The sequence below is a fragment of the Sphaerodactylus townsendi genome, unplaced genomic scaffold, assembly GCF_021028975.2.
Source record: "Sphaerodactylus townsendi isolate TG3544 unplaced genomic scaffold, MPM_Stown_v2.3 scaffold_22, whole genome shotgun sequence".
NCBI lineage: Eukaryota > Metazoa > Chordata > Lepidosauria > Squamata > Sphaerodactylidae > Sphaerodactylus > Sphaerodactylus townsendi.
In genome coordinates this window covers 1082881-1097153 of record NW_025950385.1, presented here as the reverse complement: position 1 = coordinate 1097153, position 14273 = coordinate 1082881, and the positions used below count along the sequence as shown (strand labels likewise).

At 47.4% G+C, this 14273-nt stretch overlaps 1 protein-coding gene across 1 annotated transcript in view; it reads right to left on the bottom strand.

Annotated features, from left to right (window-relative positions):
- The window catches only part of AATF (apoptosis antagonizing transcription factor), a 124501-nt gene that overhangs the window by 62965 nt on the left and 47263 nt on the right, over nucleotides 1–14273 (bottom strand). The window contains 2 exon segments of the mRNA XM_048482778.1: nucleotides 533–542; nucleotides 1648–1768. Coding sequence (XP_048338735.1) covers nucleotides 533–542; nucleotides 1648–1768 — 131 coding nt within the window.

Sequence of the window (14273 nt, the reverse complement as noted above, 5' to 3'; positions counted from 1 at the left end):
GTGCCCACCAGCTCAAAAAGATTGGGGACCCCTAACCCGGACTCCTAAATTGGGGACCCCTAACCCAGACTCCTAAGTTGGGGACCCCTAAATTGTCATAACTCCAACAGACGCTCTTTTCCAAGCATCTGCTTCATCTCCCTTTAAAGCAGCCAAAGACAGAACCCACTGCAAACAACATATCCTAAGAACACGCACTGTTTCATTGCTAATACACCTAACCTCGACTCCTTAAGTTGGGGACCCCTAACCCGACCCCTAAGTTGGGAACTCCTAAGTTGGGGACCCCTAACCCAGACCCCTACATTGGGGACCTCTAACCCGATTCCTAAGTTGGGGACACACCTAACCCAGACTTCCTAAGTTAGGGGCCCCTAACCAGGGACTCCTAAGTTGGGGACCCCTAACCCAGACCCCTAAGTTGGGGACCCCTAACCCAGACTCCTAAGTTGGGGACCCCTAACCCAGACTCCTAAGTTGGGGACCTCTAACCCAGACCCCTAAGTTGGGTTAGTGTTAGGGGATCCCTAACCTCGACCTTCCTAAGTTGGGGACCCCTAAGTTGGGGACCCCTAACCCAGACCCCTACATTGGGGACCTCTAACCCGGACCCCTAAGTTGGGGACCCCTAAATTGTCATGGCTCCAACAGCCGTCTTCTTTTCAAGCATCTGCTTCATCTCCTTTAAAGCAGCCAAAGACAGAACCCACTGCAACAACATATCCCAAGAACACGCACTGTTTCATTGCTAATGACACTCAGGGGCACATTGACTCTCTCTTCCCTCCCTTCTCTCAAGCCAGGCTCATGCGCCAGAGGCACAGCTACATGCATTAATCATGCCTTTCATGGTGGAGTGTGTTTCGCCAGTCCTTTGAGGCTTCCCTTCCTTCACTCTTGAAAACCACCCTGCTTGTCATTTCACGATCGCGCTTACCACCCCTTGGATCTCTGGAGAGGATGCCCAAGGCCACCACCTACATTCCAGTGTTGACTCCAACCCAGCTTACACTCCTGACTCTAACAGCCCAGTTTAAGGATTAATGATAAGAACATAAGAACATTAGAACAAGCCAGCTGGATCAGACCAGAGTCCATCTAGTCCAGCTCTCTGCTACCCGCAGTGGCCCACCAGGTGCCTTTGGGAGCTCACATGCAGGAGGTTAAAGCAATGGCCTTCTCAATGGCTGTTGCTCCTGAGCACCTGGACTGTTAAGGCATTTGCCATCTCAGATCAAAGAGGGATAAAGATTGGTAGACATAAATTGACTTATCATCTATAAATCTGTCCAAGCTCCCTTTTAAATATATCAAGGTTAGTGGACATCCCAAACTCCTGTGGCAGCAGATTCCAAACACCAATCACACGCTATGAAGAAGTGTTTCCTTTCTATTAGTCCTAATTCTTCCCCCCAGCATTTTCAATGGATGCCCCTGGTTCTAGTATTGTGAGAAAGAGAGACAAATTTCTCCCTGTCAACATTTTCTACCCCAGGCATAATTTTATAGACTTCAATCATATCCCCTCAGCTGTCTCCTCTCCAAACTGAAGGTCCCAAACGCTGCAGCCTCTCCTCATAAGGAAGGTGCTCCAGTCCCTCAATCATCCTTTCAATGGCTATGGAAACTGGCTACTCCAGCATCTACCTCTCTTTCTTCCACAGATTGTCCACCCACCGACCAGATGTCTCGTGGCCTGAATACTGGCAGAGCAGCTCGTCCTGAAGATCCACCAACGACCTCAGCAAAGCTTTTAGGGCTTTGTGACCTGCAGAGCAAAATGAAACCAGGGCTATCCCTTCCTAAGGAGATGCTGGCAGGCAAGTGGGAACTGTGGAGAGGAGGAGGAGGAGGAAGAGGAGGAGGAGGCATGTGTAACAGACTTCTTCGTGGATACACCTTCTGAAGATGCCAGCCCCAGATGCAGGCTTAAAACATAATAATAATAATAATAATAATAATAATAATAATAATAATAATAATAATAATAATAATAATAATAATAATAATAAGAAGAAGAAGAAGAAGAAGAAGAAGAAGAAGAAGAAGAAGAAGAAGAAGAAGAAGAAGAAGAAGAAGAAGAAGAAGAGGAGGAGTTTGATTTATATCCCCCCTCCTGCTGGACTCAAGGCTGACAATCTCCTTGCCCTTCCCTCACAACAAACACCCTGTGAGGTAGGTGGGCTGAGAGAGCCCGAATCTGTGACTAGCCCAAGGTCACCCAGCTGATGGTGTGGGAGTGCACAGGCTAATCTTGACCCCCAGATAAGCCTCCACAGCCCAGGCAGCAGAGCTGGGAATCAAACCTCGTTCCTTCAGATTAGAATGCACCTGCTCTTAACGCATTCACGCCACTGCTGCTCCTAATTGTTTTCATGATACAACAAAGATGTGTTTTATTACGCATGTTATTAATGTTGGCTGCCTTGGTGGCCGATGAAGAAGAAGAATTGTATTTATATTCCCCTCTCCTCCTGTAAGGAGACTCAAAGAGTCTGACAAACTCCTTTCCTCTCTCACAACAAACACCCTGTGAGGTAGGTGGGGCAGAGAGAGCTCCAAAGAATCTGTGACTAGCCCAAGGTCACTTCCAGCTGGCGCCAGGTGGGAGTGCACAGGCTAATCTGAATTCCCCAGAGAAGCCCTCCCCACAGCTCAGGCGGCAGAGCTGGGAATCAAAACCCGGGTTCCTCCAGATTAGATACACGCGTTCTTAACCTCCTACGCCATTTCCAATTGGCCATGCTGGCAGGATCTGATGGGAATCGTAGTCCACTTAACATCTGCAGCACCGTGAGGTTGAAGCACCTCTAGTTTAGACTCATGGTTGAGCCGGGCTGGCACCTTTGGAGTTCTAACAGCCACTCCCACGAATGGCTGTCATGGTGTACTTTCAGTCACACAGTGAACATCCTGCTGGGCACGAGCCCCACTCTAAAAGCACTATAACACACACGCGACACCCGCCTTTACACACACACAGAGCTCCCTGACAGGTAGGATAAAGGTGAGAGATTTCCTGATATACAGAGGCCACTCTCGCACAGCCCGCGAGGGAATCGATTCTCTATAATAACACACAATACCCCCATCACACAAACACCAGTGGAACAGCAGTAGCAAGTTTCGGTCTAAAACTCGTTCAAAATTTTGCAGCCTGTAAATTGCATCCCAGACCTGTGTCCCAGGGCTATGGGCCAGGCCCCTAACAGTGCTTGACCTTCAGAGGCTAAAAATGGCAGCTCGGAAGGGCACGGCTTGGTCGCTGAATTATTTCCCCAGTTGTTCTTCACTTCCACAGGTTCCCTTTTTTCCACCCTGGTGCTACTTTTATTGCACTAAAGTGGATTTGTTTCCAAATGTAATGTATTGTCGAAGGCTTCTAATGCCGGAATCACTTGGGTGCTGTGCTTCCGGCTGTATGGTCGCAGTTCTAGCAGCATTCTCTCCCTGACGTTTCGCTTGCATCTGTGGCTGGCATCTTCAGAGGATCTGATGGTAGGAATGGAAAGCGAGTATATATACTGTGAGGTCAAAAGGTGAGGCCATCTGAATAGAGTAGCCTGGCATGTGAGTCACAGAGAAGTCTGTAGCCTGGGAGTAACACTCGAAGATAGCAAGGTAAATAGGTGGATGGATCTCTGAATAGAAGTATCCTGGTCTTGTTCCCTTTGATTGCTATAGGAATTTATAGTTGTCCCTGTGTTTGTGTGGAGCGATCTTCAGAAGATGCCAGCCACACATGCAGTATGCAACGCCAGGAGAGAATGCTGCTAGAATATCGTGCCAGATAAAGCCTGGAAACCACACAGCACCCCAGGATTCCGCCAGAAAGCCTTCGACAATACATTAAATAAGTTTATTAATTGTTAAAAGCTGTGTGGTTTCCGGCTGTGTACTTGTTCTAGCAGCATTCTCTCCTGACGTTTCGCCTGCATCTGTGGCTGGCATCTTCAGAGGATCTGATAGTAGGAATGGAAAGCAAGTGGAGATATGGAAATGGAAGCAAGTGGACCTCACAGTATATATATACTCCACTTGCTTTCCATTCCTACTATCAGATTCTCTAGAAGATGCCAGGCTTTCACAGATGCAGGCTAAACGCGATCAGGAGAGAATGCCGCTACCCTGTTTCCCTAATATACAGACATCCCCCTAAAAAATAAAGACATAGTAGAGGCTCTTTGCTGAAGTCGCGTAAATATAAGGCAATCCCCCCGAAAGTAAGACATATGCAAAGTTTTTTGTTTGGAAGCATGCCCTAATTCGAACAAGAACATAGAAAAATGGAATATATCCCCTGAAAAATAAGACCTAAGCGCATCTTTTGGGAGTTAAAATTAATATAAGACACTGTCTTATATGTTGGGTAGAAATTTCACGCCATACAGCCCTCGAAACCACACAGCAAACCCACTTGTTGCTCGAATTGTTTGAGGGTTGTTTTTGTTTCTTAGGAAGTAAGTTGCATCGAGGCAGTCTCTTTCATCTTTAGATGAAAGGTTGGACATATATATATTTTATTTTTGTTAAAAAATACGAAGCCTTATTGATCGAGATGGAGACTCTGGTTGATTGTCAGGGAGCAAAGCACTGCCTTCCCATAAGGAAAAGTCAAAGAAAAAGGGAGAGGGGCTTATGATACTCTTGAAAGAGAACCAACAGCCACAGCCTCCGAAAGAATATTGAGAAATCTCATTTTCAAGAGAGATGGCAGGAAAAGAACAGGCAACGCCAGAGTGAAGGAGGAGCCTCTCTAAATCTTCCCTTCAGCAGTGCCAGACTGGAGCAAGTTGCGGCCCGCATGTAAAAGGACAGAGATATCTGATGGTAGACAGTGCTGGGTAAAATGTCTCCGTATTCTAACAGCAAGGCTAATGAGCCTGTAATTTGGGGACTGTAAGGGTGGGTGGGAAAGTATTGACAATATAAAGATTCTTTTCTCTCTCTCTCTGTTGAGCTGTCATCCTGTTTCCAAAGGGCAAACCCCTCCTGAGACGGACAAGCGCCGAGTTTAACCGCGCACAAAGGAGCCATCGTGACGTCGCCGGGCGCCGGGCGCAGTGGCAGGCAGGGCTTCTTTACAGGAGAGGGGAACAAAGGCAGAAGATAAAGTTTCAGGGGGGAATTATTTTCACCATCAAGCAAGCACATATTACACGTTGATTCCTGAATGGGGGGGAAAGTGCTGAAAGAGAGATATATTACTCTTGCGATCAGGGGGGGGGGGGATCAACGCTAGCTGACACTCAACATATGTATATGCAAAAGAAGATGGCAACGTGATGTATTACATGCTGTTCTGAGAACAGACGCTCTGAAATGGCTCGACGGAGGGATGGGATGGAGCCAGGGGTTGGGATTCAAGCCGGCCCGCTAATCAGCCTCGCAGGAACTTTCAGTTGTTAAACCGGGTGCTTGTAAACAACCGGGTTGTTAAATTCATTTGAATCCCAACACTGGATGGAGCTGCCGGAAGCTTGCAGCGCTTTGAAGACTGATCTGACAGCCCCCAGGAAACCAGCACTCCTAAAAAAGCAGTGGTGGCTTAACCTATGGCATCGGAGGTGCCAGAGGTGGCACTCAAGAGCTCCCTCTCTGTGGGCACGCGAGAGTCCCCCCCCCCCCCCACACACATCTAGGCTGGCCTGGGCCACTGGGCTCGACTATTAGCATTAAACCTAAGACTCTAGTTTTGGGGAGGCAGCTGTAGGGAACCCTGTTGGCGCTGTTAAACCCCACTGATTTTCATCAGGCGAAGAACTAGTTGCATGAACTTTACCTGGGGAGTAAAAGCTCGGTTGCTGGCAATGGGGCTTGCTTCTGGAGTAAACCCCTCCCTAGGAGTGTCTCTGATTCACTCTCGCTGGAAGAGTTGCATGGTTGCTTCCAAAGCAAAGCCATCAACTACCACCAAGCTTACTCCCCAAGTAGCATACGCACTTCAGAGCCAACCTTTTTTTTCATTTCATTTTTTTCTTAACTAAAAAACCTCAGAATTCCAGGTTAAAATTGCGGTGTTGGCAAAAATCTCTTGCGAGCATAAATGCTGGGTTTTGGGGTTGTAGTTTGGGCACTTTCGGGTCTCAAAGGTTAGGTTCGCCATCACTGGTCTAGATCAGTGGTGGTGAACCTATGCCATGGGTGCCAGAGGGTGGCACTCAAGAGCCCTTCTGTGGGAACGCATTGACAAAACAGCAGAGTCCCCCCCACCCCCCACACACACATCTAGGCTGGCCTGGGCTGCTGGAGCTCCGACATTATTAGCATTAAACCTAAGACCTAGTTTTGGGAAGCAGTGTAGGTAACCCCTGCTAAGCTGTTGCTAAACCCGCAACTGATTTCCATGTGAAGAACTAAAAAGCACGCGATCCTTTACCTGGGGAGTAAGCTTCGGAGTTGCTGGGCAATGGGGCTTTGCTTCTGGAAGTAAACCCCTCCTAGGGTCGATGACTCACCCTGCTGGAAGCAGCTGTAACGGTTATTTCCAAAGCAAAGCCACCAACTGCCACCACCAAAACGCTCGATAGCATAGCACCCTGGAGTGAAACATTTTGTTTCAACCTGCTTTTTTCTAAACGAAAACCTCAGTATTCGTAGCGTTTAAATTGCCGCAAGCGCACTTTGTGATACATAAAAGTGGGCTTTAGGGGTTGCAATTTAAGGGCACTTGGCCTCGAAAAGTTTTGCCATCACTGACCCAAAGTATCTGGTTAGGGTATATGTTTCTTGCAGGGGGATGTTGGTAGCTCACAGTAGGAGTGGAGATAAACCAGAAAAGGAAACCATACACCGCTCAAGACACAGAGAAACCCGAGCATCCTTTAATGGGCACACTTGAGGGGTTCCACTTCAGAACCCTAACAGCCGGATTTTCTAGCTGATGATCTTGTAGATGTGTGAGAGATCCATAATATGGTGCAAAGAGCCTACAGAACTGGTGGGATGGCCTTAGAACTGGAACTGATGATGGCCTAGGAACTGGAAAGACTCCAGGCTCAAATCCCCACTCAGACATTGCACTGGGTCACTTCAGAGGCTAAACTCTCCAGCTCCAGCAAACCTCTACAGGTGAGGGTAAACTGGGAAAAGAGAGGTCAAAACTATTGGCAGGGTAAACTGAAAAGAAAAGAACCACAATGATCCCGGTGAGATCCTTGAAATGAATGTGGATAAGCAAGCCACAGAAACGTGGGGAAAAGGATTTCTACCGTGACTTTCCATTCTTAAAAAATTATTGACAAATCCACTCAGGATTTTTTATCTCAGCCACACCTCCAACAAACTGAGAGTGGCGGCCCACAGGTTGTGGTGATTATGTTGTCCTTCAATGATTCACAATGGACGATTCCTCAAGACACGAAAGCAAAATAGGTTCGCACTCCAGTTCCCTAAGAGAAGGGTACTGGACCCTCTAGAGTCAAAAAAGCCATTGTTGTTCCCCACTGTGCAACCAGCTTGATCCCAGTACCGGAGGGAAGGGATCATCCTGTGCCTCTTCATTCGCTCGTTCGGATATGGCTGCTGGGTCTAATGCGGCCATGTTCTGTCTATCCCCAATAATAATGCGTTATTTAAAAAAAAACTGCCAGGAGTGAAATTCTTGGAGGGACGAAGTTGCATGCTTTGATTAATGGCCAGCTGTACGCGCGATGCCCAAAACTTACTCAGCTGCGATTGGCATTGAATGGGGACTCCTGGCACCAGAGATTCCACACTTTACTGGAATCTACAGCTGAGTTCGAAATATGGTTCCCTGAAATTAAGTCGCCGCTCCCAACTGGAGTCGGAAATTTGACTGCTACGACGGGCTTAAACTGTGAATTTTTACAAAACCATCACGATCCTGCAGTGGTTGTCTGCGGAGCATTTCAGGTCCTAACGCGAGTCTCGAATCCTAGGGTCAATAACGCCAGGCGCGGAATCGGCTCCAATGAGGAGCAGAGTGGTTAAGAGCAGGTGCACTCTAATCTGGAGGAACGGGCGCTTGATTCCCTCAGCTCTGCCACCTGGAGCTGCTGTGGGAGGCTTATCTGGGGAACTCCCAGATTAGCTTCTGTGCACTACACACACATGCCAGCTGGGTGACCTTGAGCTAGTCACAGTTCTTCTGAGCTCTCTTTAGCCCTACCTACCTGCGCCCAGGGTGTTTGTTGTGGGGAGGAAGGGAAAAGGAGATTGTAAGCTTCCCTTTGAGCCTCCTTTACAGGAGAGAAAGAGGTATAACCAAATTCTTCGGCCTTAATGAGAACTGGAAAGTAGACGCTATGCATTAAGATGCAGAGCAGCCAACAAATGGAAGCCTTCCAGCAGTGTATGTAGGAGGTTAAGAGCTTGTGTATTATCTAATCTGGAGGAATCGGCTTGATTCCCCAGCTCTGTCAGCCTGAGCTGTGGAGGCTTATCTTGGGAATTCAGATTAGCCTGTGCACTCCCACGATCAGCCAGCTGGGTGACCTTGGAGCTGAAGTCACAGTTCTTCTGGAGTTGCTCCTCTCAGCTCCCACCTCCATTTCACAGGGTGTTTGTTGTAAGGGGAAGGGCAAGGAGATTGTCAGCCCTTGAGTCTCCCAAGTGGAGAGAAAGGGGGGATATAAATCCAAACTCTTCTTCTTCTTCTTCTTCTTCTTCTTCTTCTAAAAATATATTAAATAAACATTTTATTGCACTGTGCTTGACTTTTATCAATATGTGTATTTAATGTATTTTATCAGCCTTTTCAACCTTTTGGGGTTCCTTGCTATCGAAGCCCCCCACGTGTACTCTAGTCTCTGGAAAAGGCAGGATTCATATAGTGCTGCTGTTGTGGTTATCGTCGATCTGTTAGATTTGATATGTTTAGAGCAGGTGCATTCTAATCTGGAGGAACCGGGTTTGATTCCCCGCTCTGCCACCTGAGCTGTGGAGGCTTATCTGGGGAATCCAGATTAGCCTGTGCACTCCCACAAACACCAGCTGGGTGACCTTGGGCTAGTCACAGCTTCCCGGAGCTCTCTCAGCCCCATGTAGCTCACAGGGTGTTTGTTGTGGGGGGGAAGGGCAAGGAGATTGTAAACCCCTTTGAGTCTCCTACAAGAGAGAAAGGGGGATTATAAATCCAAACTCTTCTTCTCTTCTAAGTCACCATCTGTAATTCTGATCCTTATTTTTAGTGTAATGTATCTCCTTAGTGTTCCATTACTGTTTATTCTATTATAATTGTATACAGTTTTACCATGTTGTTAGCTGCCCTGAGCCTGTCGGGGATAGGGCGGGGTATAAATTAAAATTGAAACGAAATGTGTGGAGTCACTGGAGTTTAGCTGAACCCCGACACCAAGAGTGTCTGAGGTCATTCCCTGGAATTCCCTCAGTTATGGGAACACTTACCATTCACCCCTAGAGGCAAACGTGAAGTTCTGCCCTGGGGAATACTTATAAGAATACTTGTCCTAATCAGAAGCTTATAGGAAATTAGTTCTCTACCCTAATCACCGCAGCCAAGAAAACGTGTTCCCCCCTGTATTTTTCTCTCCCATTTGAACGAGGCCACTTGGCACACTACCTGTATTGCTTAATAAACCCTGTTCAAAGGGGAGCCATAATGCTTCGCTGTGGTTTAATGTTATGCCTATGCTTCGCCTTGTTGCATGGCAGATTTTACTGGGCAAGAAAAGGCCTAAAAAGATTGTGCTCCATGTAACTTCCTGACGTGCTCAGTTGAATCTCTGGCCCACCAACTACTACACTGTATCTCAGATTCAAGGAAATCCAGATCCAAGTATGTGAATCTTGCTCCTTTACATTTACTCCCATCTCCCTCGATTTAATTAGATTACACTACTCTTGTTGGACAACCCTTGATCCTTCTCTGTATGATAGTGGCAGATCCTTTCTCCTGGGGGGAAATCACTCTCAAACTTGCCAGTAGATTTCCTTTGACCTTGTATTGTATATGCTTTTAAATCTGTTTTTTATTACTGTTGTACTGTTGTCTATGCCAATAAAGGCTTGCTTCTTCTATAAGGATTGGGGGACGGACGGACGGACGGGACAGGGGGGTTGAATTCTGCTCTTCACACCAACCTGGTTCTCTTGGCCTTGACAGACAAGGATCCCACAACTGTGAACACGCAACATGGACAAGAAAGAAACGGCCCCCTCCTCCCTGCATCACCGCTGAAACTCACCAGCTCCGACACTCGAAGCATTGCTGTGGCATTTCCCGCTTTGGTTCTCCGTCTTCAACATGATCGTGAAATGCAAAACCTCGAGCCCCTCCGTCCCCCGTTTAAGATGAAAAGAGAGGTTATTCCCACTCCTAATTTTGCAGACAGCTCTGGAACTGGAGTTCAGGCGTGGGTCAAAAGTGATGCTCAATACACTGGCCGGAGAACAATACTTCTCATTCAGACCTGCAAGCCAAAGCACGCGATTAGCCTCGGGTCGTCACGATCGTCATCCCCAGCAATTAATCCCCCAAGAAACACGTTTGATTAAATCTTTTCAAGCAAATCCTCCGCTTTGCTTTTGTTAGTTCACTTCTTGTCAACATCTATTAAAATATGCCTTTAATTCTCCCACAATCTTAAAAAACACCGATTCCACTGTGTCTTCAACTTTAATCAACTGTATGGCCGGCATTTTTCATTTCATAATAATGCGCTGCTTGGAATTCAAGAGGCAGGCTCAACATCAATCATTCCGCGAGAAATTTTTCCACTGCAATAAATATGCAAATGAGGAAAAGCCAGTCAGTCGTATTTCAGGCCCGACTTGCTAGTGTTTTTAAAAAAGACACAAATTTATTAATTGCCGTTGGCCAGCGGAATCCTATTACTTTGGGCATTGATTACAAAGCTGTGTGAGTGATTATCGGGCAACTCGCGGGCTATCCAGGCATGAGGAAAAATTATTAAAGTAAGGCAGAGATTATCAACTCAGAATAACAATAAGCTTTAGCATTTTAAGGCCTCCCAACTTCGGCAACAAAGCGTCGCGCCGACCGTTTGGGCGTACAGCTGTTCCAAAAGTTAGGAGATGGGAGCGACTACTTGGCTGCTAAGAGTAAGAGCGGGCAGCATCTTTCCCCAACTCCGCTGGGAAAAGGGACCGCAGAGGGCTATCCGTGCTAGTCTGTTGTAGCAAAACGAAGCACCATAAAGAAGAAGAAGAAGAGTTTGGATTTATATCCCCCCTTTCTCTCCTGCAGGAGAGACTCAAAGGGGCTTACAATCTCCTTGCCCTTCCCTCCTCACAACAAACACCCTGTGAGGTAGGTGGGGCTGAGAGAGCTCCGAGAAGCTGTGACTAGCCCAAGGTCACCCAGCTGGCATGTGTGGGAGTGCACAGGCTAATCTGAATCCCCCAGATAAGCCTCCACAGCTCAGGTGGCAGAGCTGGGAATCAAACCCGGTTCCTCCAGATTAGATACACGAGCTCTTAACCTCCTACGCCACTGCTGCTCCGTATATAAAGCCGTATATTTCAATTCAAGTTGTCTTGAGTCAGAGTCTGCTTCTTCAGAAATACAGGCCCCTTTCGCACATGCAGAATACTGCACTTTCGATGCACTTTGCAGCTGTGCGGAATAGCAAAATCCACTTGCAAGCTGTTGTGAAAGAGGATTGAAAGTGCATTATTCTGCATGTGTGGAAGGGGCCACAGTCACTTATATTCCTCACTGGATGAAAATTATTTTGCCTTATTTCCACACCCTGGTCTGCCAGACGGAAATGAAGTCAAGGTGTGTATGTGGGTGAGGGTGGGTGGGAGGTGGGTTAAACTTGCTTGTCAAGATACTGTCTGACAAGTACCATCCGGGTTCAAACAGAACACGTTACTTTCTTCAGCCCCTTAACATAGCTTGGTAAGGTAGGCCTGACACTGCACATGGTGAAGCTGAAAGAAACAGGACGTGTCAATGTCCCACCTGGTGGGTTTGTGGCAGAGTTCCACCTGGTGGGTCCAACCTGGTGGGTTTGTGGCAGAGGCCAGGATTTGAACGAGGAACCTGCCAGTTCATTCTTTGAACCATCACCCAATACCCTCCCGCATCTGACCACATCTCATGCTGAGAAGGTAAACGAAAAGTTTGCCATTTCTCTTTCTCTCGAACACCAAGTTTGGATACCAGGGTGGTTGGGTTGGGATCCATTGAATATAGGTGTTTCTGCTTCGCAAGTCGATATGGATTGAGCAGTCTCATCATCCCCTGCCAGCATCATGCTGGCAGGGGATGATGGGAACTGTAGTCCATAACATCTGGAGGGCCGTGGATTTGACACCTGTGCACTAAAGTTATATTTATGAAATGACTTGGAACCAGTTCTTACGTGAGGCTGGCGGAAGAATGTTAAATAAAAGGAATAAAAGGAAACACTTCTTCACACAACTTGTGATTGGTGTTTGGAATATGCTGCCACAGGAGGTGGTGATGGCCACTAACCTGGATGGCTTTAAAAGGGGCTTGGACAGATTTATGGAGGAGAAGTCGATTTATGGCTACCAATCTTGATAAGCCAGCTGGATCAGACCAGAGTCCATCTAGTCCAGCTCTCTGCTACTTGCAGTGGCCCACCAGGTGCCTTTGGGAGCTCACATGCAGGAGGTGAAAGCAATCGCCTTCTGCTGCTGCTGCTCCCGAGCACCTGGACTGTTAAGGCATTTGCAGTCTGAGATCAAGGAGGATCAAGATTGGTAGCCATAGATTGACTTCTCCTCCATAAATCTGTCCAAGCCCTTTTTAAAGCTATCCAGGATAGTGGCCATCACCACCTCCCTGTATAAGCGACATTCCAAACACCAATCATAAGAACATAAGAAGGAGCCTGCTGGATCAGACCAGAGTCCATCTTAGAGTCCAGCACTCTGCTACTCAAGCAGTGGGCCCACCAGGGTGCCTTTGGGAGCTTCACATGCAGGATGGAAGTAATGGCTCTCTGCTGCTGCTGCCCCCCCGAAAGCACCTGGACTGTTAAGGCATTCGCAGTCTGAGATCAAGGAAGCGATTCAAGATTGGTAGCCATAGATTGATTCTCCCTCCATAAATCTGTCCAAGCCTCTTTTTAAAGCTATCCAGGTTAGTGGGCCATCACTCACCCTCCCTGTGGCAGCATATCTCAAACACCAATCATAAGAATGAGATAAGCAACGCAGCCTGCTGTGGATCAGACCAGAGTCCATTCCTAGTTCAGCATCTCTGCTACTTAGTGGCCCACCACAGGTGCCTTGGGAGCTCACATGCAGGAGGTGAAAGCAATGGCTCCTCGCTGCTGCCCCCTTGTTAACACCTGGACTGTTAAGGCATTTGCAGTCTGAGATCAAGGAAGATCAAGATTGGGAGCCAGAGATCACTCACACAGAGATCCCACCAAAACTGGCAGCCCAGAGTTCAGCCCTCCCCATATATATGTCACATCAAGACTGAAACATGGGTTCCCCGGGGCAGCTAACGCTGAAGAGCAGGGCCGGGCAATCAATGACAAAAGGGTGATCTAAACCCGTGGTGGCGAACCTATGGCACTCCAGATGTTCATGGACTACATTCCCACCATGGACATCAATTCGCATCACCAGATGTTCATGGACTACAATTCCCATCCCATGCTGGCAGGGGCTGATGGGAACTGTAGTCCACGAACATCTGGAATGCCATAGGTTCGCCACCACTTAAACCTTGGGGGGACTGCTTAACGCAGACCAGTCCTTTTCAGCGGCAGCCTTCTGTCCTGTGTAATGTGCAGTTTTTACCCACACAACTTTGCACAGCCCTGGAGTTTGAGAGCACAGCACGGGGGTTTCCTCTTTCCACCCTAGTGGGCAGGTCCTCTTAAAAATTCTTCCACCCAGGTGATAAGGGAGCTGACCTCAATTTTGATTTGAATGTATTTTTTTTTTACAACCACCACCTTTATTTGGCATTTAAAAAAACAGTGGTTCTAGGAAGTAGTGGAGACGGTTCTTATATCTCCAGATGGGATCATACTTATCAGCTCCCCTGCCAGCACGTACACTGACCATGCTGGCAGGGGCTGGTGGGAATTGTAGTTCATAACATCTGGAGTGCCAAAGGTTCACCACCACGGTTCTAGAGCATTGCCAGACATTTTTGAAATACAAATCAAGAGTACATTCAAAGCACAGACAGGAAGACTGGTATATAGCAGCATACATTGCTTGTGGAAAGTTCTGTCACTTGTAAAATAAATTTTGCTACTTTTTTTCCAAGAGCACTTTACATCTGTGTGCTATGTTTAACAGAAGCTCCACAACAGAACAGCCAGAGTCGCTCC